The sequence below is a fragment of the Lissotriton vulgaris genome, chromosome 4_1 (genome assembly GCF_964263255.1).
Source record: "Lissotriton vulgaris chromosome 4_1, aLisVul1.2, whole genome shotgun sequence".
NCBI classification, from domain to species: domain Eukaryota; kingdom Metazoa; phylum Chordata; class Amphibia; order Caudata; family Salamandridae; genus Lissotriton; species Lissotriton vulgaris.
This window is the reverse complement of record NC_141691.1, coordinates 2,092,628,332-2,092,652,684: the sequence shown is the minus strand read 5'-3', so window position 1 is coordinate 2,092,652,684 and position 24,353 is coordinate 2,092,628,332. Positions and strand designations below refer to the sequence as shown.

Below are 24,353 nucleotides of genomic sequence, written 5' to 3'. Positions count from 1 at the left end.
CGTTTTGAGCCTTAAAAACTGAGACAGTGGCAAATGTATTTTCAATGATTGCTGGTGAAAGCTTTCGAAATGTAAACAGTTATTGCGGTCAGTAGGTTTTGTATAGACGTTGGGTTTGATAGTACATCCTTCAATTGTTACTAGGACATCCAAAAAAGATATGCTCTGTTTATTGATGGTGTTAGTGAATTGTATATGTTGATGACATTCATTCAATCTGTTAATGTTGTCAATGAGATGTTTTTCTTCTCCCTTCCAGATTATAAAAATGTCGTCTATGTATCGTTTAAACAACACAAGGTGTTCATTCCATGTGGTCTCTTGGAGGATGTTATCATGTTCGAATTTGGACATAAACATATTTGCGTAAACTGGGGCTCCCGCAAAGCCCATCGATGTACCATTGCATTGGGCATAAAAGTTATCGTCCCATTGAAAATAACAGTGGTACAGAGCAAAATGTATTAATTCTAAAGGAAAAATCTTATTAGCTCCAAAGCAATCATTATTCAGTAGAAACCATTCTATAGCTTCAAGGCCCTCATTGTGAGGAATTGAGGTGTATAAAGAAGTAATGTCGATCGTACATAGCAACCAATCTGTGATTTCATCTTTTGGTAATGTTTCCAGAACATTTAAAAAGGTTGTAGTGTCTTTAATGTATATCTTCCAATTCTGTACCATTGGCTGAAAGAAATGGTCCAAATACCGACGCACCGGTTCTGATAAAGACCCACATGCTGACACTATGGGTCTAAAAGGAGGTGATGTTAGACTTTTGTGAACTTTTGGCAGCATGTAAAACTGAGGACTTCTTGGATATTCACTGTCCAAAAAATTATATGTTTTTTTGCTAATCCAACCCTTCTCCAGTGCTTAATTGAGAATTTGCCTGACGATCATTTGAAATTCTGTAGTAGGATATTTATCAAGTTTCATGTAAACTCCGTGGTCTTGAGCATGCTTTGACACACTGTTATGATAAAATTCCATATCCATGACGACCAGCGCGCCACCTTTGTCAGCCTTTTGGAAAGTAAGTTCAGGAGTTTTAGCCATATCTTGGAGAATATTCCATTCCTTTTTGGTGAAATTTGATCTTTTTGGTTTACCAAATCTGATTGTGTTACAATCAGTCTTAACCAGACGTTGTTTTGTGAGAAGATGGTGCGCAGAAAGTGCTCTTTTTCTTGAATTCCACATACTCTTGTTCGACAACCTTTTTAGTGGTGGGAGAACATATGCTAAAAAAATAATTAAGTCTCAAGGTATGTAAGAATTTGAAAATAGAAATTTCAGTCTCTGCAATGTTACTGCTATAAGTGGGGACCAACGATGTTCCTTTGTTCAAAACGTGTACTTTGTTAGCTCCGTCTTTGATATATTGATAATTAAGTCACTTTTGTCGTACTTCTCATGGATCTCTTTACTTTCTCTGTTTCTGTTTTTTTTGCCGCCGCAGGGTTTCCCATGTTTGGTGCGTTCTTCGCGGCAGGGCTTATGGACAGAAAAGCCACCTTTGTTCCTTGGGATACTTGTGAATTAGTGACTTGTGTAGACGTGCTAGGTTCCCCATATATTGGGGGTCTGTTGTGAGCAACCTCCGAGTCAGAAACTATACTTTCTTGCGATTAACTTGGTTGGGCTTTTTGTTGCCACCTTCTTTGGTTGTAGACTTTCGCCGAGGTATAAACTTCCTCGCGTTTATAATCTGTGGTATACTTTTTATCTTTCTCTCATGAATCTCCTTGACGTACTTGTCTAACTTTTTGTTGATGTCAACCAATGTATCCTGAAGATTATCATGCTTATTTAGGTCTTCTTTAATGTTGAACAATTCCTCTTCTAAATTCTTCAAGATATTTGATAATTCTTCCACAATTCAAAGAATAAGATCCAAAGAACACAGATTTATTTTTTGATACAATTTTTCAACAAACTTTTTGGTATTCCTGCACAGCATAGGTTTAAGTACTATTCTGAGGCCTCTTGGGATGCGCTTATTTTTGTGGTAATGGATCAATGTTGTAGCGTGAAGTCTCTGATTTATTTCCTTCCTACTTACATATTTCAGTTGTTTTAAGAGTTGTGTGAAAAAAAAAAACTAGAAAAAGATACATGTTAGCAAGAACAAAATGGATTTTTACCATTAACTAAAACTTTTGATGACCAGTGACCAAGTCGACGCAGTGGCTGCCAGGAAAAAACCCTCCTGGCATCCTCTGAAGCAGCTCCTATGCAAAATGAATGTGTGCCAAAATCTAGCGGATTCAGTCCTAATATAAGCAATGATTTTCTCAATACTGCTAAAAGCTGGGAAGTAGTGAGCTTGGAGCCATTCTGGTGCTGAAAAATACAGTTTCACTTAGGGTAATTAGGAAATTCTTGAAAGTGTTACCAGGCGGACCATGGGCATAGCGGAACACTACGTTTCCGCAACAAGACATCTGCCCCTTTACCTCTCTGATCTGTTTTAGATGACTCTAAATGGATTTTTATTGAATCCGCTGATGTTGATACATTTGAATATCTTAGCCCTTGAATAAACTGTTTCCTAAAAGTTCAGATACCCTAAAGGCACCAAGAAATAACCATAACATGCAAAGTGTAGAAAGTGCAACTTCAAACTTGGAGTAGCAAAGTGTAGGCAACGTTGTGATAAGCCCTTCCAATAACTCAAACGATATAGGTTTGCGCATTATTGTCCCACGTTTTTTCCCTTTAGACCAACCTAGTAATATTCTTCTGCCTAACTTGCCCATCGACGGGTCATAAGCCCAAAAGCATTTTCCATAGAAAGTTATCCCTGAAAGCTTTCCTGCAATGGTGGTAGCTGCTATGTCTCTATCAATATTACGAATTGCAGTATGTCATCACTGCGTAGTATCAGGCCAAGGTGATCATTGTATTGTATAAGAGACTTATATAGTGCAAAACTGTCACCCTACGGGTATCCTGGCGCTTGGATCAGAGAGAAGCCTGAAAAAGGAGAAATTAGAGTCCGCTGTTTAAAGATATGTTGCCCATTGCTTGGGAAGAGCCAGGTTTTCAGGCTCTTCCTAAAGCCAATCAATGAGCTAGCCTGTCTAAGCATTGGTGGCAGTTCATTCCATATACGGGAGGCCATCACACCAAAGGCTCTACCACCTTTCCGAGACCTCTTGAATCTGGTGGTAGTTATCAAGCTGGAGTGAGAAGACCGGAGCTGCCTACTAGGATTATACCAGGTGAATGTTTCCTGTAGAGGAACTGGACCCTGACCATGTACTGCCTTATATACAATGCAGAGGGATTTAAAGCGAATTCTCTTCCTGATGGGCAACCAATGAAGATCTCTTAGGGCCAGCGTCGTGGAGGATCTGCATTGTCTATTTAGGGCCAGTTTTGCTGCCATCGATTGAACTCTCTGCAACCCCTGTACAATATATTATGGTGCTCCCAGGTACAGGTAGTTGCAGTAGTCCAATCTACTCAGTATTATACTCCTCACTATAAGGGGGAGAGTGTCTTCTGGGAGTAGGGGAAGGATTTTCCGTAAAGTACGGAGCAGGGAGAGGCAGGTACTGGCAGTTGTGTTGGCCTGTGTATCCATTTGGAGGTTTTCGTCTACCATAACTCCCAGATTGCGCACCACTTTAGCCGAGGCCAAGGCGTCACCCTCAGGAGTGAGCTTGAACTCTAACGGTAAGTGGCGTGACATTCTCGTGGCGGGCAGTATAGTACCTCAGTTTTTCCCTCAATAAATTGTAAGGTATTTCTCTTGAGCCAACCTGCAGTTTGACACATACACTCCTGGAGGGTATCAATGGATATTGCTCTTTTCCCCTCCAGTGAGAGTATCAATTGAGTGTCATCTGCATAGTTGATGAGATCTATCCCAAAAGATTTAATGATGGGAAGTAGAGGACGTAGATACATATTAAAAAGAATCGGGCTTATTGCTGAGCCCTGTGGTACCCCATGGAGTACTGGGGACATGGCAGAGGTAAATGGCAATTAGGATACCGCCTGCTGTCTTCCTGACAGGTATGATCGTAACCATTTTAAAGCCTGACCTTTTAGCCCTATATCTTCCAGTCTCTCAACCAACACTGCGCGGTTAACCGTATCAAATGCAGCTGACATATCCAATAGTACCAGGACAGATGAGGCCCCGTTGTCAGCACGCATTCGTAGGTTATCCATTGCCGTTACCAGTGCGGTCTCAGTCCCATGTCCCGGGCGGAAGCCAAACTGATTCCTGTCCAGAAGTAAATTGTCCTCTAGCTAGCATGATAGACTTTTACTAACTACCTTTTCAAGGATTTTAGCTGGGTAGGGCAGTAAGGATATAGGTCGAAAACTCGCTGGGTCAGAGGGGTCCAGGGAGGTTTTTTTAAGAAGTGGAGTTATGATAGCTTGCTTCCAAGCCTCTGGTACCACCTCTTCCTCCAGTGACTGGCAGCAGATCTTCCATAGCCATGGTAGAGCTTCTTCCCCCAGGGTTTTCCAGATTTTATGCGGGAGAGGATCTAATGGGGAGCCTGAGGCCACACTTTGAGCCAGCTGGTTAAAAGAGTCCTCTGTAGGAGAGTGGAAAATATTCAGTATGGTGGCTGTTTGAGAGTCAGAGGCAGATTTCTCAGCTGAGCCAACCGCATCAACAGATTGCAAATTCCCAACAATTTTAGTTATTTTCATTTAAAAAAAGTCAGCGATATCATCACATAGCTTCTGTGAAGCTATTACCTTATTCCTAGCACATACTGGACTAAATACGTTCTGGACGATATCAAAAAGTGCTTTAGTACTGTTAGGGGCTTGCAAAATAGAGTTGGCATAAAAATCAGCTTTGGCCTTGACAATAGTTTCCTTATAATGGGTCTGTACTAGTTTCAAGGCTTTCCTATCCAAATCCAAGTATGCCCTCCTCCATTTCCTCTCTGCCTTTTTGCATGTTACCCGTAACTGTTTTAATTTGTTGTTAAACCAGGGGGCAGAAGTTTTCCTCCTGTTTTTTAAGCGCTTTACTGGCACCACTGTGTCAAGGGAATCCGCCATGATCTTGCAGTAGGTCCGATAGTTTTCACCAACAGAAGATGAGGGGGTAAAGGACATCCGGCCCTGGAGAGGCAGTAGAGTCTTATCTTTTATCAGCTTGGCCCATTCTCTTCCCTTGCGGAAGCTCAATGGAAAATTGCTAGTGGCCTCTAGGCTAGAGAGCGTGATAGCAAAGTGGATTAACGAATGGTCCGTCCATTTTTGGGGCAAAACATCATTTACCTCAGTCTTAGCTTGCTTTGCGAACAAGAGATCTAGAGGATGGCCTCCTAGATGCGTTGATTGGGTTACCATTTGACACAGGTCAAGGTTCCCACAAGTTTGACTTAGGTCCCTCAAGTGGTTGTCTAGACTTCCGTTGTCCCAAAGATTGAAGTCTCCCAATACCATTAAATGTGCATGAGTAATACTCAAGTCAATGAAGGAGCTAAAAAGGTCTTGAAATTGGGTGTCCGCCCTCGGGGGTCTATAACAGAGCCTCCCTATAAGTAAGCTGCCCTTAGTCTCCTGTAATGAGAAACCCAGTTGTTCAATCCCATGAATCTCATCTATTTGTAGGGGTACAAAATTCCATTTTTCCTAATAGATTATCCGAACCCCCCCACCTCTCCCAGTAGCCCTTGGCTTATGGAATATTTTGTAGCCATCTGGGCATGCAAAACCCAGCTGCACCAGTGACTCTGAAGTAGTCCATGTTTCCGTTAGGAAAAGAGCATCCAGACCCATATTTTCTAGCATAGTATATACCTCATGATGGTGTTTCATCAGCGATCTTCAGTTAATCATCCCGCAGTGTAAAATGTTATTACCTTGAGCTTTCCCATCATCTCTCTTACCCAGGAGAAGTAGCTGGTCTCTGGTGTAACTAATTCTATCCTGATGAGTGGTGAAACAGACAGCGTGGCTGGCGCTGTGCGCGACCGGGCCGCAGACGGGCTTGCCTCTGGCGCGCCTCAGGCACACCATTGGCGCGCCCGCTGCACGCTCGCATTTCCTGTTCTAAATTGCAAGAGGAGTGTCTAACCACTAGAGCGCAGCACCGGAGGTGCGGCTGAGCCCCTGTTCCTACAGCCAAAATGGCGTTAGAGGAACCTGCTTCCTAGCTGTTCTCGCTAAGCAGCGAGATGTGTAACTTCAGTATTTTAAGGTGCAGGTAAGAGACTATGCTAGTATTCAGCAAAATCACTTTCGAAATTTATACTTGCCCAATTTTACGACGCAGGCTTAAAAATGCACACACAATGACGCTTTTAAAACTAGTAGCAAGTAGATTTCAAGCACAAAGCGCAATGATTTACAGCTTGTCCAGTGTCAAAACTCGTATCCTAATAGTGGAGCGCTTGCACTTCCTGCTCTAAATAGCAAGAGGAGTGTCCAACCACTAGAGCGCAGCACCGGAGGTGCAGCTGAGCCCCTGTTCCTACAGCCAAAATGGCGTTAGAGGAACCTGCTTCCTAGCTGTTCTCGCTAAGCAGCGAGATGTGTAACTTCAGTATTTTAAGGTGCAGGTAAGAGACTATGGTAGTATTCAGCAAAATCACTTTCGAAATTTACACTTTGCCAAATTTTACAACGCAGGCTTTAAAAATGCACACACAATGACGCTTTTAAAACTAGTAGCAAGTAGATTTCTAGCATAAAGCGCAAATGATTTACAGCTTTTCCAGTGTCAAAACTCGTATCCTAATCATTGTTATGACAAGCCGCACCGGACTGTAGGAATTCCTCCCAAGCCCTCCTGTAAGCTGAGCGCATGCTGATAGAGAGTGCTCCACCAACATCCTTATCTTCAGTCCGCTAGCAGCCATAGCTCCTGAGGAATTGGAGTCTTTTCTGGATCTGCTGCAGGTGCGAAACCACGGAATCTCTGCCCCTGGGAATGAGATAACAAATCTGCTATATTATTGTCCATACCAGGAATATTCTCAACCCTAAAGGTTATATTCAACATTAAGCAACTTAGCATGAAGCTCTGCAACAGCTGATGCAGGTGCTTTTCCCTTGCTTTCTGACCCTTGACCAGATCAACCACAGTTTTGTTGTCAACTTGAAAATGCACCGATTTATTACCTAGGAACTTACCCCAGACTTACAGTGCTACGATCAAGAGTAAAAACTCAAAGAATGCAATACTGTGCTACTCAATGATCCAGTGCTGAAGCCAAGGCTAAGCGCACCATTTTCCATCCCAAAAAAGTCCAAAGCCATTAGCTCCTGAAGCATCAGAAAATATCTGTATAGACCACAGAAAATGCTCGTCAATGGACCTAATAGGAATACCATTAAAACTTTGCAGGAACATCAACCAGACCGCAAAATCTGCTCTCATGTGAAGAGAATCTCTGTTGCGGTAATGACGCGGCGGCCATGGAAAAACCCAACCTCCTGAAAAAGGATCTCCCAGCTTTCACTACTCTGCAGGCAAAGTTCAAATGACCTAAACGTTGCATCTCAAATAGAGTCCGTTTTCGCGACCCTTTAGCATAGTTCAGCAAATGCACTCTTTCTTGCACTTTTACCTTTGGTAAGCTGGCTTCCAGTTTTTTGCGTATCAATCTCTATGCCTAGGAATATTAGACATGTCTTTGGACCCTCTGTTTTCTCTTTTGCCAATGGCACGCCCAACTCCTGCATCACAGCTTGGAAACATTTGAGGGTGTAGTTGTGAACCTCTATTACCAACAAAAATAAAATTGTCCAAATGATGAGACACCTGCATGTAGCCTGACCTGAATGAGAAAAGCCATTGTAAGAAAGAACTGAAATCTTCAAACAGTTGACAGGATACTGCACAACCCATAGGTAACACTTTGTCAACAAAGAAATGTCCTTGGAAATGTATGCCCAGTAACTCAAAGTCTTGGGGATGTACTGGAAGTAACCTTAAAGCTGACTTTATATCACATTTTGCCAACTCCACTCCTGAGCCGGCCTTTTCAACTAACTCCAGAGCTACGTCCACTGAGGCGAATTGCACTACAGTGTCCTCTTTTGCTATGAAAGCGTTTACTGATAGTCCTTGAGGCCAAGATAGATGTTGAATTATGCAGAGTTCTCCCTGCGTCTTTAAAGGAACCAGTCCTAAAGGGGAAACACTAACATTGGGAAGAGGCCAAGAAAAGAAGGGGCCGGCTACCCTACCTTCATCAATTTCGGAGTATAACTTGTTAACTATCACTTGTGGGAATTGCTTAGCAGATTTTAAATTTTGCACCAACCTGCGTTGCCTGGGACCTTGATAACCAAGTTTGAAGCCATCTTTAACCCCCCACTCTAATTTTAAGGCTTTCTCTCTGAGAGGGTAAAGCCTGGGCCACTTGCATAAATTGGGAATATCAATTGGTGTAACCGCCTTTGAAAGGAGGCTGGACAGGGAAGCCTCTGCCTCTGCCCTGACCTATATAAAAGCTGGATGTTTGTTCGCTAAAACATTGTAAAACAGCATGTTTTTCTCACATGTTGAGCATTCATGCCTGTATTTGCATGGATACTTTTGACAGAAACCCCTGTTAAAATTCCAGCAGGCTCCTGTTCAGCATCTTAGATACTCCAGGGTGCAGTACCTCAGAGACTCCAATATGTAGAACCTCAGAGACTCTGAGGTGGAAGAAATCAAAGACTATAAAGGCATTGTAGCTAAGAACTTTTAAGTTGCAGGACATTAGAGACTCCAAGGTTCATGATCCCAGACCACCTAAGGTGAATGAACTCAGAGACTCCAAGATTCAAGACCCCAGAATACCCAAGGTGAAGGAACTCAGCTACTCCAAAGTGCAGGACCTGAGCGAATCTGGTGTGCAAAACCTTGGAGACTCCAAGGTGGAACATCTCATAGGCTCCATGACACAGAGAGCTAGGAACCTGTACATTACCGTAAGTTAGATACCCTGGGTGCAGGACCACAAAGACTCCAAGGTGCCAAACTACAGAATACTAAGATGTAGGAGTGCTGAGACTCCAAGATACAGGACCCCAGAATAGCTAAGTGGAGGACCTCTGAGACTCCAAGGTGCAGGAGCTACAGATCTGCAGGACTTCAGAAACCCAGTTGCAGTGCCTCAGAAACTGAGTTGCAGGACCTCAGAGACTCTGAGTAGCAGGACCTCAGATAATTCTAGGGGCAGGATCCCAGAATACCAAATGTACAGGAACTCAGACACTCCAAGGTGGAGGACATCAGAGACTCCAGGATGCATGAACTAAGAGCCTGCAAGTTGCAGAAATAAAGAGACTCCAACATGCAGGACAGCCGAATCTCCATCATACAGAACCTCGGAGACTCCAAGGTGCAGATCCCCAGTGACTCAAAGGTGCAAGACCTTTTAGATTCCATACTGTATGAGTTATGGACCTCTAAGTTGTAGGGGCTCAGAGACCTCCCAATACTCAACATGCATGACCTCAGAGACTCAGGAGACACAAACCTCTAAGTTGCAGAGCCTAAGTGGCACCAAAGTGCAGGACCTCAGAATATTCAAGGTACATTACTTCCGAGACTCCAAGCTACATAAACTAAGAACTTCTAAGGTACAGGACCTCAGAGACTCCAAGGTACAGGATCTTGCAGTTCAAGGTTCAGATGCCCAGAATACTCAAGGTGCAGCAGCTCAGAGCCTCTAAAGTTTACAACCACAATTACACTAAGGTGCAAGACCTCAGAGACGCCAAGGTGAAGGATTTAGAAACTCCAGAGTGCAGGACCTCCGAGACTCTAAAGTGCATGACATCCTGGGACTGCCAAGTTACAGGACCCCAAAATATCCTAGTAGAAGAACTGTAGAGATTCTAAGATAGTAAGGTGAAGGTCCCCAGAGAGCTCAAGATTCTAAGATGCAGGAGCAAACTGACTGTAAGGTTCAGGATGTCAGAAACTTCAAGGTGTAGAAAGGCAGAGACTCCATGTTGCAGGAGGTAAGAGCCAATAATGTGGAAGACTGCAGGGACTCCAAGGTACAGGACCTCGGGGACTCCAAGATGAAGGCCTCTGAAAATACCCAAGGAAGAAGACCTCAGAGGTCCTGGAGCCTGAAGGCTCTGAGACTCCAAGGTGCAGGACTTCAGGGACTCCATATTGCAAGACTGAAAATACCCAAGTTGCAGGACCCCAGAGACTCTAAGGTGCAGGGCCCCGTTATGCCCATGGTGCAATACCTCAGAAACTGCAAGGTACAGTAGCTAAGTGCCTCTAAGGTGCAGGCCCAGAGAGACAACATGGTGTAGAACCACAGAGATTCTATGCTGCAGGAGCAAAGGGCCTCCAACATACAGAACTGCAGAGATTCTAAGGTGCAGGACATCAGAGACCCCAAGGTGCAGGCGTCAAGAGCCTCTAAAGTTTAGGACCTCAGAGAGGCCAATGGGCATGACCTTAGAGGCTCCAAGTTCAAGGACCTCAGAGAATTCAAGGTGAAGGACCTCAGAGCCTCCAAGGTGCAGGACCTCAGAGACTCCAAACTGCAGTGCACTAGAATATCCAAGGAGCATGGCCTCAGAGTCTCCAAGCTATAGGACCTTAGAGGATCCTTGTTGGAGGTCTTCAGAATCTCCAACCTACAAGAACTCAGAGACTCCAAGGTGCAGGACCCCAGAATAGTCAAAGTGCATGCCCTCAGAAACTCCAAGGTGCAGGACCTCAGAGACTACAAAGTGCAGAAGCTGTAGGCCTCTAAGGTGCAGGTCCTCAGAGACTCCAAGGTGCAGAACCTCGAAACTTAATGTTGCATGAGCTCAGAGCCACTAAGTTGGAAGACTGCAGGGACTTCAATGTTCAAGACCTCAGGGAATCCAAGTTGCAGGACCCGGAAATACCTAAGGAGCAGGACCTCAGAGCCTCAAAGGTGCAAGAACCCAGAGTACCCAATGTGCAGGACCTCTGTGATTCCAAGGTGCAGGAACTCAGGGATACCATATTGCAGGACTAAAATTACCCAAGGAACAGGACCTCAAAGACTCTAAGGTGCAGGAACCCATACTACCCAAGTTGCAGTACCTCAGAGACTCTAAAATAAAGGAGTTTAGTGCCTCTAAAGTGCAGGACCTCAGAGTAAACAAGGTGCAGAGTCACAGCGACTTCATTTTGAAGTAGCATATAGCCTCTAAGGTGAAAGGCTGCAGATAATCTGAGGTTGTACCCCAGCAATCCTCTTATTTATCATTTCAGTTTTACTCATATATTGAGCATCAGTAATATTTACATGTCAGGCAGCTCAAATCATAGGTAAGCTAATTTTAGCACTTGGGATAGCAAAAATGTAATGGTTCGTACTTCTGTATATCAATAAAAAATTTTAATTAAACATTTGCTGTAAATATTTGTATATGGAGGAACAGCATGGTCCGTAGATGAAGAACTGAAACACACAACAGCCCACAAGTGTTTTGTTACTGTAACTTTTTCAAGGCTGTAAATAATAAAAGTTACATAAGTATACATTTATTAAACAAAACTAAAGAGAAATATCCAAGTGATGTGCAACAGTAGTACAAGATTTGCTGAGCGAGCACTGTCGTGTTTATACACACAAGAGGCATAGCACAAATGCAAATGCATGCTGAACTGAAAGGAAGAAAAGTACCAACCCACTAATATTTATGCAAAGGTGAGATAGAGAAGTAACAGAGCCCAAAATGAGAAACCCTCCTGTGCATTCTTTTTGAAAAAAGTAAGTAGAAAAGGTCTGTGCAAAAAAAGCGAAAGAAAAAGAGACAGGATCCTAACCTTGGAATAAGTAAGTATGTAGCCCTCCTTAGTTTGACAGTTTGATAGAGCAAGGCAAAGAGAAATGTTTGAAAGAATGAATATCCATCATTGAGTGCAGGGGATGTTAGTTAAATAAACAATATTCTCTGTGAGTAAACATATCGTATTGAATTCATGTATAAAAAACAAGTTACCGGAAGAGCTGTCATACTGGAGCTATCCCAGTGAGTTTTCAATACAAACTAAAATTCCTTTAAGTAAGAGCCAAATTTACAGTGACTTACTTAGGATTCAAGTTATATGGCGAGTAAGTTCTGGGCTGTGTCGTGCCACTGTAAAAAAGAAAACATGGGAAGGAGACCATTGAAGGAGACCATTGAAGTTGCAAATCTTTCTTATATCAAATTTTATTTGTAACAATATTCCGAAAAACCGGACAAATTCCCTCCCTATTCTGCTCAATTACTAACCTGACCAAATGTTGTCATGAGATGTATCTGCACTTCCTTCTGGTCTGCGTAAGGAGCAGCGTATAAGTGAATAAGTGGTTTTAAAGATCTGGCGGTACCGCAATAATTTGACCCAGAAGTGAGTTCCTTCAAGTGGGATCAAAAACTGGACATCAAAGAAAGGTCTCATAAGATCTTTCTCTTGCGAGTGTGGCACCCATGATGTAATTAGTCCCATCCTGAATGTGTCCAATGGCCATTTATGTATACGGTCTGGTTTACCAAAATAAAAATAAAAAGGTAGAGCAAAAAACTATTCATTAGCTGAAAACATAATCAAAAGAATAAAAAAAAGTATCGATTTGAGTTTCTGTGTGGCCAAATTTTCATATATTTTGATTATAGAGATGCCCTATATCATAAGATAAAAAGTAGAATCTCAGGGTAATTCTTAAAGACGGCAGCCATATTGTGTCGGGTCCGGGAACTCCTATTAAGTTATCCCAAACACATTTACATGATAGGAGCAGTGTTTATGAAATAATGAGATGTTATAAAAAGCAAACTTTAATCACAATAAGTTAGAGAGCTAGAAAAAGAAGTAAAAAAGAAAGGAAGAGAGCACAAAGAGAAAAGAGGAAAAGAAAAGACAAACTGTTCAGAGTCTACTGTATGCAAAGTACAAAGAGACAGTATCAACGTCAAACAAATTAAAAATTGAAGGTTATTTGACTAATTTGTCCTCAGATTGCACATAGTGATTGATACAAAGCAAAAAACATGTCACCATAATCATCCTATTGACAGTAGTTTTATAAAATAAAATAAAAAGTCATATACTTTGTAATAAAATTCACACATATTAAGTATTTACCAGCAGGTTGGCAAATGTTTACAGAAGCTTGTTTGGTAGGGCAAAGTCCTTAATGTATTACTTGGCTTAACAGACAAAACTTCATTCTGTTAGGAATACATGTAATTCCAGGTCTACATTGAGTCCTTTTTTCACTGCTCGTAATTTCAAAATCTCTCTCTTCTTAGTGCTAATGTTCTGTTGCCACACCTAGGATTACCTTGTACATGCATTATGCCATGAAACCTAATGCTAGTCATCGTCATGGAGGGGTGTACAGAGTTGAAGTATAAAGCTAAAGTGTATTCTGTGCTTTTGTTTCGAATTGCCCTCATATGCTCCTGTATTCTCTCTTACAGGGGTCATACTGTGTTGTCAATGTATATAAGTCCACATTGGCACCTGATGCAGTAAACAACAAAGTGTGTATTGCAATTAATAAATTGCTGTATGTAATGTGTCGTAGCATTATTGTTTGACAGTCCGTCAACTTATTGCATGCCAACGAACAGACATTACACTTAGTACATTGGTAAAAGCCCTCAGGCTTTTCGGGTAGCCAGGAGGTGTTAGATGTTTTTGGTGATAAATAACTGGATCACAAAAAATCTCTCAGAGTTTTGCCCCTTCTGTCTGCTACTCTAGGTTTGATGGAGTTTCTCCAGTGTCCTGTCCAATGTTAGCAAGTGCCAATGTTTTTGTAAGATCCTATAAATCACATGGCTATGGGTATTGTATCCCATGACAAGCAAAGGTTTCCTGTCCCACCTATTCTTATCAGTTCTATGTTTATTAGCCAATAATGTGTTCCTTGGTGTTTTAAGTATTCTTTTTTAGAACCTGTTAAGTACCAATGGTGAGTTGCTCTTATATTTAAATCATTCTTCTAGTTTTCCAAGCTTGTCCAAAAAGACGGGTTCCTCACTACAGTTTCTCCTAATCCTAGACATTTCTCCTAGAGGGATAGCATTGATCTGAGTGGTAGGATGGGCACTGTTAGCATGTAAAATTGAGTTACATGCTGTAGTCTTCCTGTACAATAATGACATGTTTTTATTGTACTTGATATAAATCATTACATCCAGAAATTCTATTTCTGTATATTCAAATTTATGAGTGAATTTAAGATTGTCTGTGTTAATTATTAAGATGCAACACCAATTGTAACAACTGCGTTTTAGTACCCACTCAGATGGTGAAAATGGTGTCAATGTATCGACCCCAATAATTGATGTGTCCCGTCAATTCTGGTGGGCCAGTCTACCAAAGATGTATGTGTTCAAATATACCCATATAGAGGTTAGCTTAGGATGGTGACAATTTTAAACCCATTGCGAAACCCATTGCTTGTCTATACCAGTCTCCTTGATGGAGCAAAACACTGTTCTCCAAGACTAAATGTGTGAGGTCCATTATCATTTCTGTGTGTTTAAAGAGAGTTAAAGAACAATGATGGATTCAACCCAGAACTGTGGATGAATTACTTACCTATAAGTTGGGAACTTTCAAAGAAGACACCCTCTGACATCAGGAGGCCAGGAAGAAACGCAAATAACCAATCACCATGTAGTGGCCGATACTCCTCAACGACTTCAAACAAATTACCACTAGTACTACATCGCCGTATATATCTCAAGAAATTACAGACACCCCCCTCCACAACCACGCGATATAACTTCCCCTAACAGAACCATGAGCAACACTCAACCAGAGAATTACCTTATTCAACCCCTACTAATACACGGCTACTAAATGCATAGACGGTACCCGAACCCCACAGCTCCCAACAATCCAATGCTGCATACCCACACACAGCTCCACCCTATTTGTCATTCACAAGTGTACTCCTTGCACAGTGTAGCCCCCAGTTCATACCTGACCACCCATTTTTGATGAAAGGTAACCCACCATACAGTTTGCACTAACAGTGGCCCACCGTACATCAGCTCATTACAATGAAATAGTCAAGGGCTCACAACAAGAGAATGATAGACATAATTATATACGCGCAGAGCCGCAACACTTATTGCCAGCACGACACTCTCTAACACTGGGAACACCAGCACCGTGAAACCCATTGTATGTATCAGTATATGAGATTGCTCCACATGATAATACTGTATTATTCATCTTTTCTAACTTTAATCTATATGTATGCAATGAAAATCAAATACAATGTTTAAAAAAAACACTTGTATTGAAGAGAGATTTATATGTCAACATTGGCACTCACTAATATGTTTCCCAAAGGAAAAGGAGACACAAGATAAAAGAATATCCAAGATAGAAAAGGAGTACCAGTCCGGATCCAGGTCCAAACAAAAGAAAAATGAACTAATTAAGTATCTGTTAACCTAGTAACAAGTCATCAATATGTTTCAATACTCTCAAAGTCTTCAAATATACAGTCATCAAGTTTCAGACTATTACCACCTCAAGAAGAAAAATTCATCAAATCACTATTCAATCTAAGTGCAAGGGTATAAGATAAGCTCACCTAAAATCCAATCAACAATATATATGTTATGTTCGAAAATCTCAAAAAACAATTGCTCCTATTATTGTAAAGCATAATATCAAAAATAATTACTAGAAATGACCCCTCCATCTGTAGATATGCACTGGGGCAGTCAATTGTGCCCACGAATAAAGGGCGAAAGTGAGTCTTCAGAGTGTGCATAATAATAAAGGCTCATCCACACAATGTCATACAGTTGGTCCAAAGAGTATCCCATTGAACATGAAAGGAATACCAATAGTCGCATTTCAATGAGTAGACCTTTAGTTATTCCAAAGTACAGGGATTCACCGATTCCAAGGAGCAGGAATTCAGAGATTCCAAGATACAGGATGCAGAAATTACAAGGTGGCGAACTGCATAGTGTCCAATGAGCATAACTCTAGAGATTCCAAGGTGTAGGACGTTAAGGATTCCAAGGTGTAGGACTTTAAGGATTCCAAGGTGTAGGACCTTAAGGATTCCAAGGTGTAGGTTTTTAAGGATTCCAAGGTGTAGGACTTTAAGGATTTCAAGGTATAGGACTTTAAGGATTCCAAGGTGTAGGACTTTAAAGATTCCAAGTTACAAGGTTTCTTGGACATGAAACTGCAGGGTGGTTAGAGATTCTTAGATGCATGGATCCAGAGATTCAATGGTAGGGGATTTGAAGGATCCCAAGGTGGAGTAGTCCAGTAATTCGAAGATGCTGGGCACCCCGCAATTCCAGGTTGAAGGCTTTCAGAGAGAGGGGGCAGGATGCAAGATTTCACAGATACCTATACTCAGTGCTCCATTTGTAAAAAAAAAAAGTAAGTGCCAGTAACCACTTAAGTAGGTCTATGCAACTTGCCCCACCCATTCCCACTATCAGCACTGCCAAGGACAGTGCTTACAAAACTACTAACACCCATCACTGTACAAGTATGTTAATTCAGACTGTTCGAGGTCCGCAAAAGCTATAAGTATGTTTTGGGTGGCAGGTAGTAGTTGATCCTAATGTCTTAATGTATATTGACTTAATAAACAACTGTTGTTTTGCTCCTTTTTCAAATTACACAAACAGTGCCACCATATCTCAGCTGATATAAGTGCTAGAAGTATGTTAATTCAGACTGTTCGAGGTCCCCAAAAGCTATACGTATGTTTTGGGTGGCAGGTAATAGTTGTTCCTAATGTCTTAATGTATATTGAATTAATAAAACAACAGTTGTTTTGCTCATTTTCAAATTACACAAACAGTGCCACCATATCTCAGCTGTCATACGTGCTGCTGTTTGTAATTAAATGCAGGTGCTAAGCATCATAAACCACAGGCTCAAATTAAGCACTGCTTATACTCAGCACTTCTGAAATATTCATGTGCACAATGCCTAAGAGGAAGAGGGAGAAAGAGAGGAAGAGAGAAATAGATACAGAGACAGAGACAAACCCAAAGAAAGTGAGACAAACAGATGCAGGAGTTTGTGAGTGTATATAAGATTGAAGGCACATATAGAGAGAAAGTGTTTGTGTGATTATTCACATGTTCCTTTGAGACCCAAAGACCTGTGAGAGAAAGAGACAAACAAATCAGGAGTGTTAGTGAGAAAGAAAGATTTCATGTGTGTGTTTGTGCATGTGTGTGTGTGTGTGTGCATGCAATAAGATGCGGCAAGTGCTGTCCTGCAGGAGCTCCTGTGATTATGATTACAGTATTTTATTTCCAGTAACAGGATGAATGTGCAGTGTTCGGTACTTGTAGCCTCAGAGTGTTCTGTAGCAGTAAAATGATTTGTGTGTCCTTCTAGGTGTTCACAGGTGAACTTTCAGGAGATGAAGGAAAAACAAGAAAAAGAAACAAATACTGAAATTGGGAAAACTCCGAAATCTGAAGAAGAGATGAAGAAATATAAAGGCAAGTGGACTTCAGCTGAATGCAATTTTGTTTTGAAATCCACACTGATACCTTTAACGGGCCTCTACTGTCTCCATGCAAGGGCGTACAAATGTTACCCTCAAGCAGATCTGTACAAAGACCTGCTTTAATTCCAGAACCTCTTTTTGTGACCCAGAAAAGTACCCAACAAAAATTACTAACAATTCAAAGGGGTCTCTTTAGGACAGGGACTAATCATGAACAAAATCAAACTAAAGTGTGTTTGATCCTGTAGAATTGGGTGTGAGCCCTGGTCGAGCTGCAGCCACAGTCCCTTGCAGGGTGACCCACGATAAGTCACTAATTCAAACTGTGCTTAACCCAGGATAGCTTTCCACAAAAAGCAGTCAGGCTAAACTTAGAGGCAACGTGTTAAGTATTTATGCAGCACACAAACAGCAATACAGTGAGAACAGAACACAGTAAAAATCTCAAACCAATTTAGAAAAATAGAAAACATTTTAATGAATTATTTGACACCACAGTGACAAACATCCAATCAGTAGAACAGGGTTATGAATTTTTAAAGTTTTGTGTCTAAAATAGTGATTGAAAGGAAAAGGCGCTAACGTCTGACATCTGGTTGCCCGAGACAGGGGCAAAGTCAAAAGTTAAATTGACCGCGACGGATCATGGTCTGAGTAACTGAAAGGGGTTTGGCCAGGGCAGTACTTACCTTAGCACTTAGACAATTTTTGAAGAAAATGTCCCTGAGAAGGTGGAAATTCAGTGGGGCAAGGTGCAGAAGTGTCCAAGAATGGAGGGTTGTACCCAGAGAGACGCAGAGCAAAGCCATAATGAAGATTTATATCTTCGGACTTAGTCATCGAAATGGAAGTCAAAAACCTCCGGCATGAAGCAGAAGGCTGTATCCGATTGACAGTTCTACGAGGTTCAATTTCTCGAAGGACAGCTGAGAAGGATTTGGTGCTGTGGAGAAGAATATAATGGGAGAAGCCACAAAGTTATTACGGCCCGTGATTAACCTCAGGTAGAAAAGAGCAAGCAGGTTGGTCCTGGTGTACTCCTGGTTCTTAGAGCACTTTTTGGCTCAGCTTTGGAGCTTGGCCATCTGGGCACATTTAGCATCATAACCAAGGGTTGCAGGAGTGGAGGAAGATGTCTTGTAGGCTCAAGACTCACTTAGGCTGGGTTAAGGTTTTGTTCAAGATAGTAGGATGATATATCCTGGTTGCTCAAAGCTAGAGGCCAGCAACTTAGCTCTTAGAGTAACTTCTGAGTGAAGATGAAGATGCGGGGGCTCAACTGCCGGACTGGCCTCTGAGCATTCAAGTAGTGTTCTAGGTACAACAGCAGTCTGGAAGAGTGCACATCAGGTCACAGAACAGGCATTCTTCTGAGAGTACTTCCACAGGTCCAGTAGTGAACGTAAGGTGGATCTGAGAGACCTAATTTTATACCCTGGTGTTCTGCTTCTAGAAGGTAGAAGATGTTTCCAGAAGGGTTTTTAAAGATCCAGGCGTTTCCTACCCCGTCTGTCCTGGTTCTTAAATGGCTACACTGACAATACAGGGTCTTAAGCCTATTGTGTGGTGGAAGGGCACAACCTATTCAGGTGCAAAAGGGGCTGTGCATGATCTGTCCCCATACCCCATCCTGTTAAAGGAAAGGCCATTCAGGCTCTGCTAATATCCACTATTGTGTACCTGTCCGGGGTGAATTCACAAAGTCTCAATTGTCAGTTACACCCAGTCATGTGAGCTAAGGCAGGCTGCAGGTACAGAGGGCAAAGGGCAGGAAAATTAATTTTTTTAAAGGTTTTTAAATCCTGCTGTAGATTACATTTCTCCAGACCCCACATGCACTGCTACATGGAAATATCAACAATTGTAATACTCTTTTAAATAAATCTCAACCAAACATGAATTATGATATACTTTTTGTATTTATCGAATGTCTTCAGTTTGCTATAAACCAATACAAAGTCCACTCCTGACATTTCTAATAAACAGCAGTAATTTAAAAAAAAAATAATAAAAATTGACATTCTTCACTACATCAACAAAACATTTTGAAATTGTTAGGCTTAGAGACAAATGAATCTGTTGGTCCAATGCATATTGGGATGCACTCTCTTCTTCAGCGGCTGGAAATTCTCAACAGGAATAATAAATGAATAAACATATATGTAAACCGTGCCTAGATAGCTCTTGGTTCATTTTGCGCAATAGAAAAATAAGATGGTGAAGATCACAAGAGCTTCATACAACAAAGGAGTCAAGACTCTGACCATGAGAAAAAGATGTGTGTTGATTTTAAAATAACTGACATGATAACTGATGAGAGGCGAAAACAAGAGAGTGTAGTCCCACAGACTAAAAAATCACTGCGTGAAAAAGCACTGTACTCATTAGAGAAGAGCAACTTACTAATTACGAAGAATCAATATCTATGGAACCAAAGAGTAAATTGTAATGCTTAAGTACCTCTCAATGTTTGTTGATAATGAAAACATAATGTGATCTCCACATAAAAAGCAAACTCAAGCCTCCTGGTGGTTTCCTCACTCGCGGTTTGGAGATTTATCAATAAACGATACCCATTGTATCAAACTTTGCTCCAAGCCATAATGGTGCAGCTACCACTGTAACCAAATATAAAGCCTGCTGTTGGATCAATATAACGGCTTTCTGAGAATTGCAATATTCCACTGATAACTAAGGGCTGTTCTTACCTCTGTCTTCCAACTACATCAGCGATTATGATCAAAATGTGGATAACCCACAAATATCCCTGTTCTCATTTAAACCTCTGCACTGCTGCCCACACTATATAAGGATTGAACCTGCACGTATTAGACCATAGTGAAGCTAAGTTAAAAGATCACAACATTCTCTTCTAACTGTGATTTAGTTCTAGGTCCCCATACCTGTCGAGAACTATGTCGCCTGATTGAAAGCTAATTCTAGACAATGCATACTCCTCATACTACTTTTGCGATAAATGCTATATAACTCATGTTGACTTCCAACTTTATTGAGACATGCTTCTGACAACAAGAACACTGACTAACTATCACCTTAGCTTAATTATGCTGTGGATTTTTGCAGACTCTGTGCCTAGTGTAAGTAGACAAACCAAGTATTCCTGGGTTTTTATTTCAAAATTGTCTCATTTTATTTGAACTATGACATCAATCCGTATACATACAACTACTCTAAAAGGCTGTCTGCTATAAAGTAAATCCCTTGCCCTGTCATCACCAACATACCCAACAAAACAATGACCAAAATTAAAACCCCTCAATTTACCTGAAGAAATATACGAACAAAGAAAACAGAGACAGATCTCTACCACCAACAGAAAAAAAATCATGAACTTTAATGTGAAGTAAATAAAGTATTTGTAAGTGAGTTTCCTGTGTATAATCTTCATGATCTGGAGAACATATTTCTTTACTATAACTGTCACTTCAAATTCTTTCTGGGCAACAAGATAATTTACAGAAAACACATCATGTCAACCTGATCCTCGTCTTTTGATAAAGTAACTGATGATAAACCATTTACATTTGTTTCTTCCAGCTAGATGAATATATACACATGCTAGGTATTAATATAATTGTATTGCTGGTTTACTGCAATTATTACCTCCGCTGCAGATGATTAATTTCCTTTTCTCCTACATTGTAGGTTGATAAGTATTTGTATATGCAGACTTTCTCCTGGATGAACTTTATAACTCTATGGCGTGTTTTTCCCATAATCTATTTACAATGAGTGGTTTTGTTTTCTCTGCTGCAGAGTCTGGGACTCACATCAAGGTTTTGGACCCACCAATCAAAATCTGCATACTTTGTAGTTTAGTATTAACAATATTTTCTGACTATATTTGCACATGTTGGTTTCAGGTTTATTTTACTCCAGATAGTTTTTTGCTTCAGTAATTTTCTATTACCACATTTGCACATCATTTATCAACCGTATTTATCATTTTTACCCTTTGGATCCATTCTTACACAATTGAAACATACTCTAACATTTCCAGTCAGCATCATGGCTACTAGCCAAACTATCGTGGAACGATTCATGGTGGCCACCGTCACTGGGAACAGCCCCCACCCCGAAACAATACGCCAGAAACCTAGGCATTATGATGGATGACGCACTATCCATGAAAGACCATGTGCGCACACTTTGGGGTAAGGGATTTGCAATCCTGAAACTCCTCGCTAAGATCTTCACATGGATCCCACTCGACTGTCGTCGTACGATCACTCAGGCCCTCCTAGTCAGCCGCATGGATTATGGCAATGCTCTATTCGAAGGAATGAACGAGCAGCTGTTCTCCCGCCTACAGGTTCTGCAAAACCAGGCTGCCAAACTGGTATGCAACAAAGGCAAACGAGACTCGGCATCAGCATGTCTAAAACAACTCCATTGGCTGCCGATGCGCCAGCGTGCCACATTTAAACTACTTTGTCATGCGCACAAAGCCCTGCACAAAACAGGCCCTACAATCCTGCAAGGGAAAATTGAATTTTATATTCCAAACAGGAACTTAAGATCCACTAACTCAGCCCTAGCAAAACCTAAGCGTATCTATAAAACAAGGACAGGAGGACGAGCCTTCTCCCACCTGGCGGCCAAACGTTGGAATGAATTACCGATGGATCTGAGACACACTGTAAACCTTCTTTCATTCCGGCAAAAACTCAAAACACACCTCTTCCCCAAAAACTAACCCCTTCCGCTTAAACCTCAGCAGTCTCTTCTCTTTTAGCGCCTTGATATCCCTTGGGATGAATGCCGCGCTCTACAAATACCAGAAATAAAAAATAAAAATAAATAGTCCTATGCACATTGTGTCAAACAACGTCAATGGCTTTACTAATTACATTAAAAGGAAGGATTCCGGAAATAGCAAATGCATTTTCAGATTATTGTGAGAAGCTATATAGTTCAGTGGTTGATGAAGACCACCTTAAACATCAGGAATTGTTTGATAAAATAACACTCCCCCGCCTCCATGAACACTATCGGCTCATACTCATCTCCAATCGTCCATACAATAAAGCACCTGTAGAAGATGGTTTTCCTGTGGAAATTTACCGTTGGGTAAAACCAGAAGCAATAGACACCCTCTATAAAGAAGCAGAGAAAACTGGTAGTCGCTCCTCACTCTCCAATAAAGCTATCATCGCGGTTCTTCCCAAATCTAAGAAAGATCCATTATATTGCAGTAGCTATCGTCCAATTTTTCTTCTGAATACAGATTCAAAGATATTAGCCACCATTCTCACCAAAGAGCCAAACAAGTTACCTCTAAATTCAAGCATAATTCTCAAGTGGGATTCAAACCAGGCAGAAATTCTCATACCCATCCACGCACTGCGGCTCACATACTCTGGCATTCCAAGGATGCTGGAGTAGACATAGCAACCTTCTTCTTAGATGCCGAGAAGGCCATTTACCATATTTAATGGAGCTATATGTTCAGTACATTACATAGGTTGAGATTAGGTTATGAATACATCTCTAAGGTCAAATGGTTATATTAGACAATGTCCGCACAAGACAATTGTGTGGGTTTCCTTTCAAAATATTTTGTTGTACTAAGAGGAAACCGGCAAGGTTGCCCTTTATCGCACCTTTTATTACTTCTTTCACTTGAACTGCTTGCTGTTGCAATAGGGCAGTGTTCATAAATAGCAGGCATTCCTACACTGGCAGAGATCTCAAAAATACTTCTATATGCAGATTACATATTGCTCACACTTACTGATCTACCTACTTCCCTCCCCACACTCAGGTCTACCATTTCTCGCTTCCCGACCCTTTCTGGCTACAAAGTCAATTGGAATAAGAGAGAAGCTCTCCCATTGCCCAGGGGTAAAATGAAAGCAGTTATTTTGGGCAATAGATTTCACTAGAAAGCAGATTGCCTGAGGTATCTAGGTATTTATATCAACACAGGTTTAGAATATGTCATTCAAAATAACTTAGATCCGCTTATTGCTAAAACGAAGTTGGAGTAGGAAAAATGGTCCCATCCTAATCTGATCTTCTAGGGTACAGGCAGTGAAAATGATTATAGTGCCTGGTTTCACTTAACGTTTTTGGTATGTTAACTTTGACAGTTAAAATATCAATATTTCGAGATATAGACAAAGTTGAAACCTTTATTTGGGGATCTCTGAGACCTATACCTAAAATCTCCAAATTGATTGCTTATAGATGATATCGGGCCTTAGTTTACCGCCCATTGATCATTACTATGCAGCCCTCAATTTATCTTGATGGGTTTATCTTTGGCCAAGACAGGATGATCCCCCTCTATGGGTTCTCATTGAAAAACAATCTGTATCGGCAAATTCAGGTTTACAAATGTTTTATACTCATAAATCACCTGATATACAAACTTCCAATTCTGTTATTCAATCTATGCTTAAGATATGGATACCTGCCCACAAATCCTTAGGAGTAACCTGGGACTGCATAAAAATGCCCCCATATGGCATAACGCTGATATTTTAATAGTTACACAGACTATTTCCTAGGGATACATGGGAAAGAGCAGATATTCTAATGTTGGCTCACTTACTCACTTAAGAAGTCGAGCTTAAACCCTTCAAATGCCTCAGATAGAATTTCAACTCCCTCGCTCCCAAGAGGGGACATCCTTACAACTAAAACAAGCTTTAATTCAGAGACTCTCACCATCTTGAGTTGGTCGTGGGGTCAGCGGGCTATGCTTTCTGGTCCCAGATGACATTTAAATGCAGCATGCCACGTGCGTGCAGCAGGCGCGCAGCAGGCGCGCCAAAGGCAAGCCCGTCTGGCCCGTCCGCGATCGTACCACTTTCAGTGCCAGCCCCTCTGCCCAGGGAAGTTCAGGTAATCATCTTAAAGTGCATTATGATGGTTTCATATTAA

At 41.3% G+C, this 24,353-nt stretch overlaps 1 protein-coding gene across 1 annotated transcript in view; it reads left to right on the top strand.

Moving 5' to 3' along the window:
• Nucleotides 1-24,353, top strand: part of LOC147725107 (uncharacterized) — a 352,179-nt gene that overhangs the window by 108,105 nt on the left and 219,721 nt on the right. Inside the window, exon 5 of the mRNA XM_086918171.1 lies at nt 17,330-17,436. Coding sequence (XP_086774297.1) covers nt 17,330-17,436 — 107 coding nt within the window. The remainder of the gene's footprint in view (nt 1-17,329; nt 17,437-24,353) is intronic.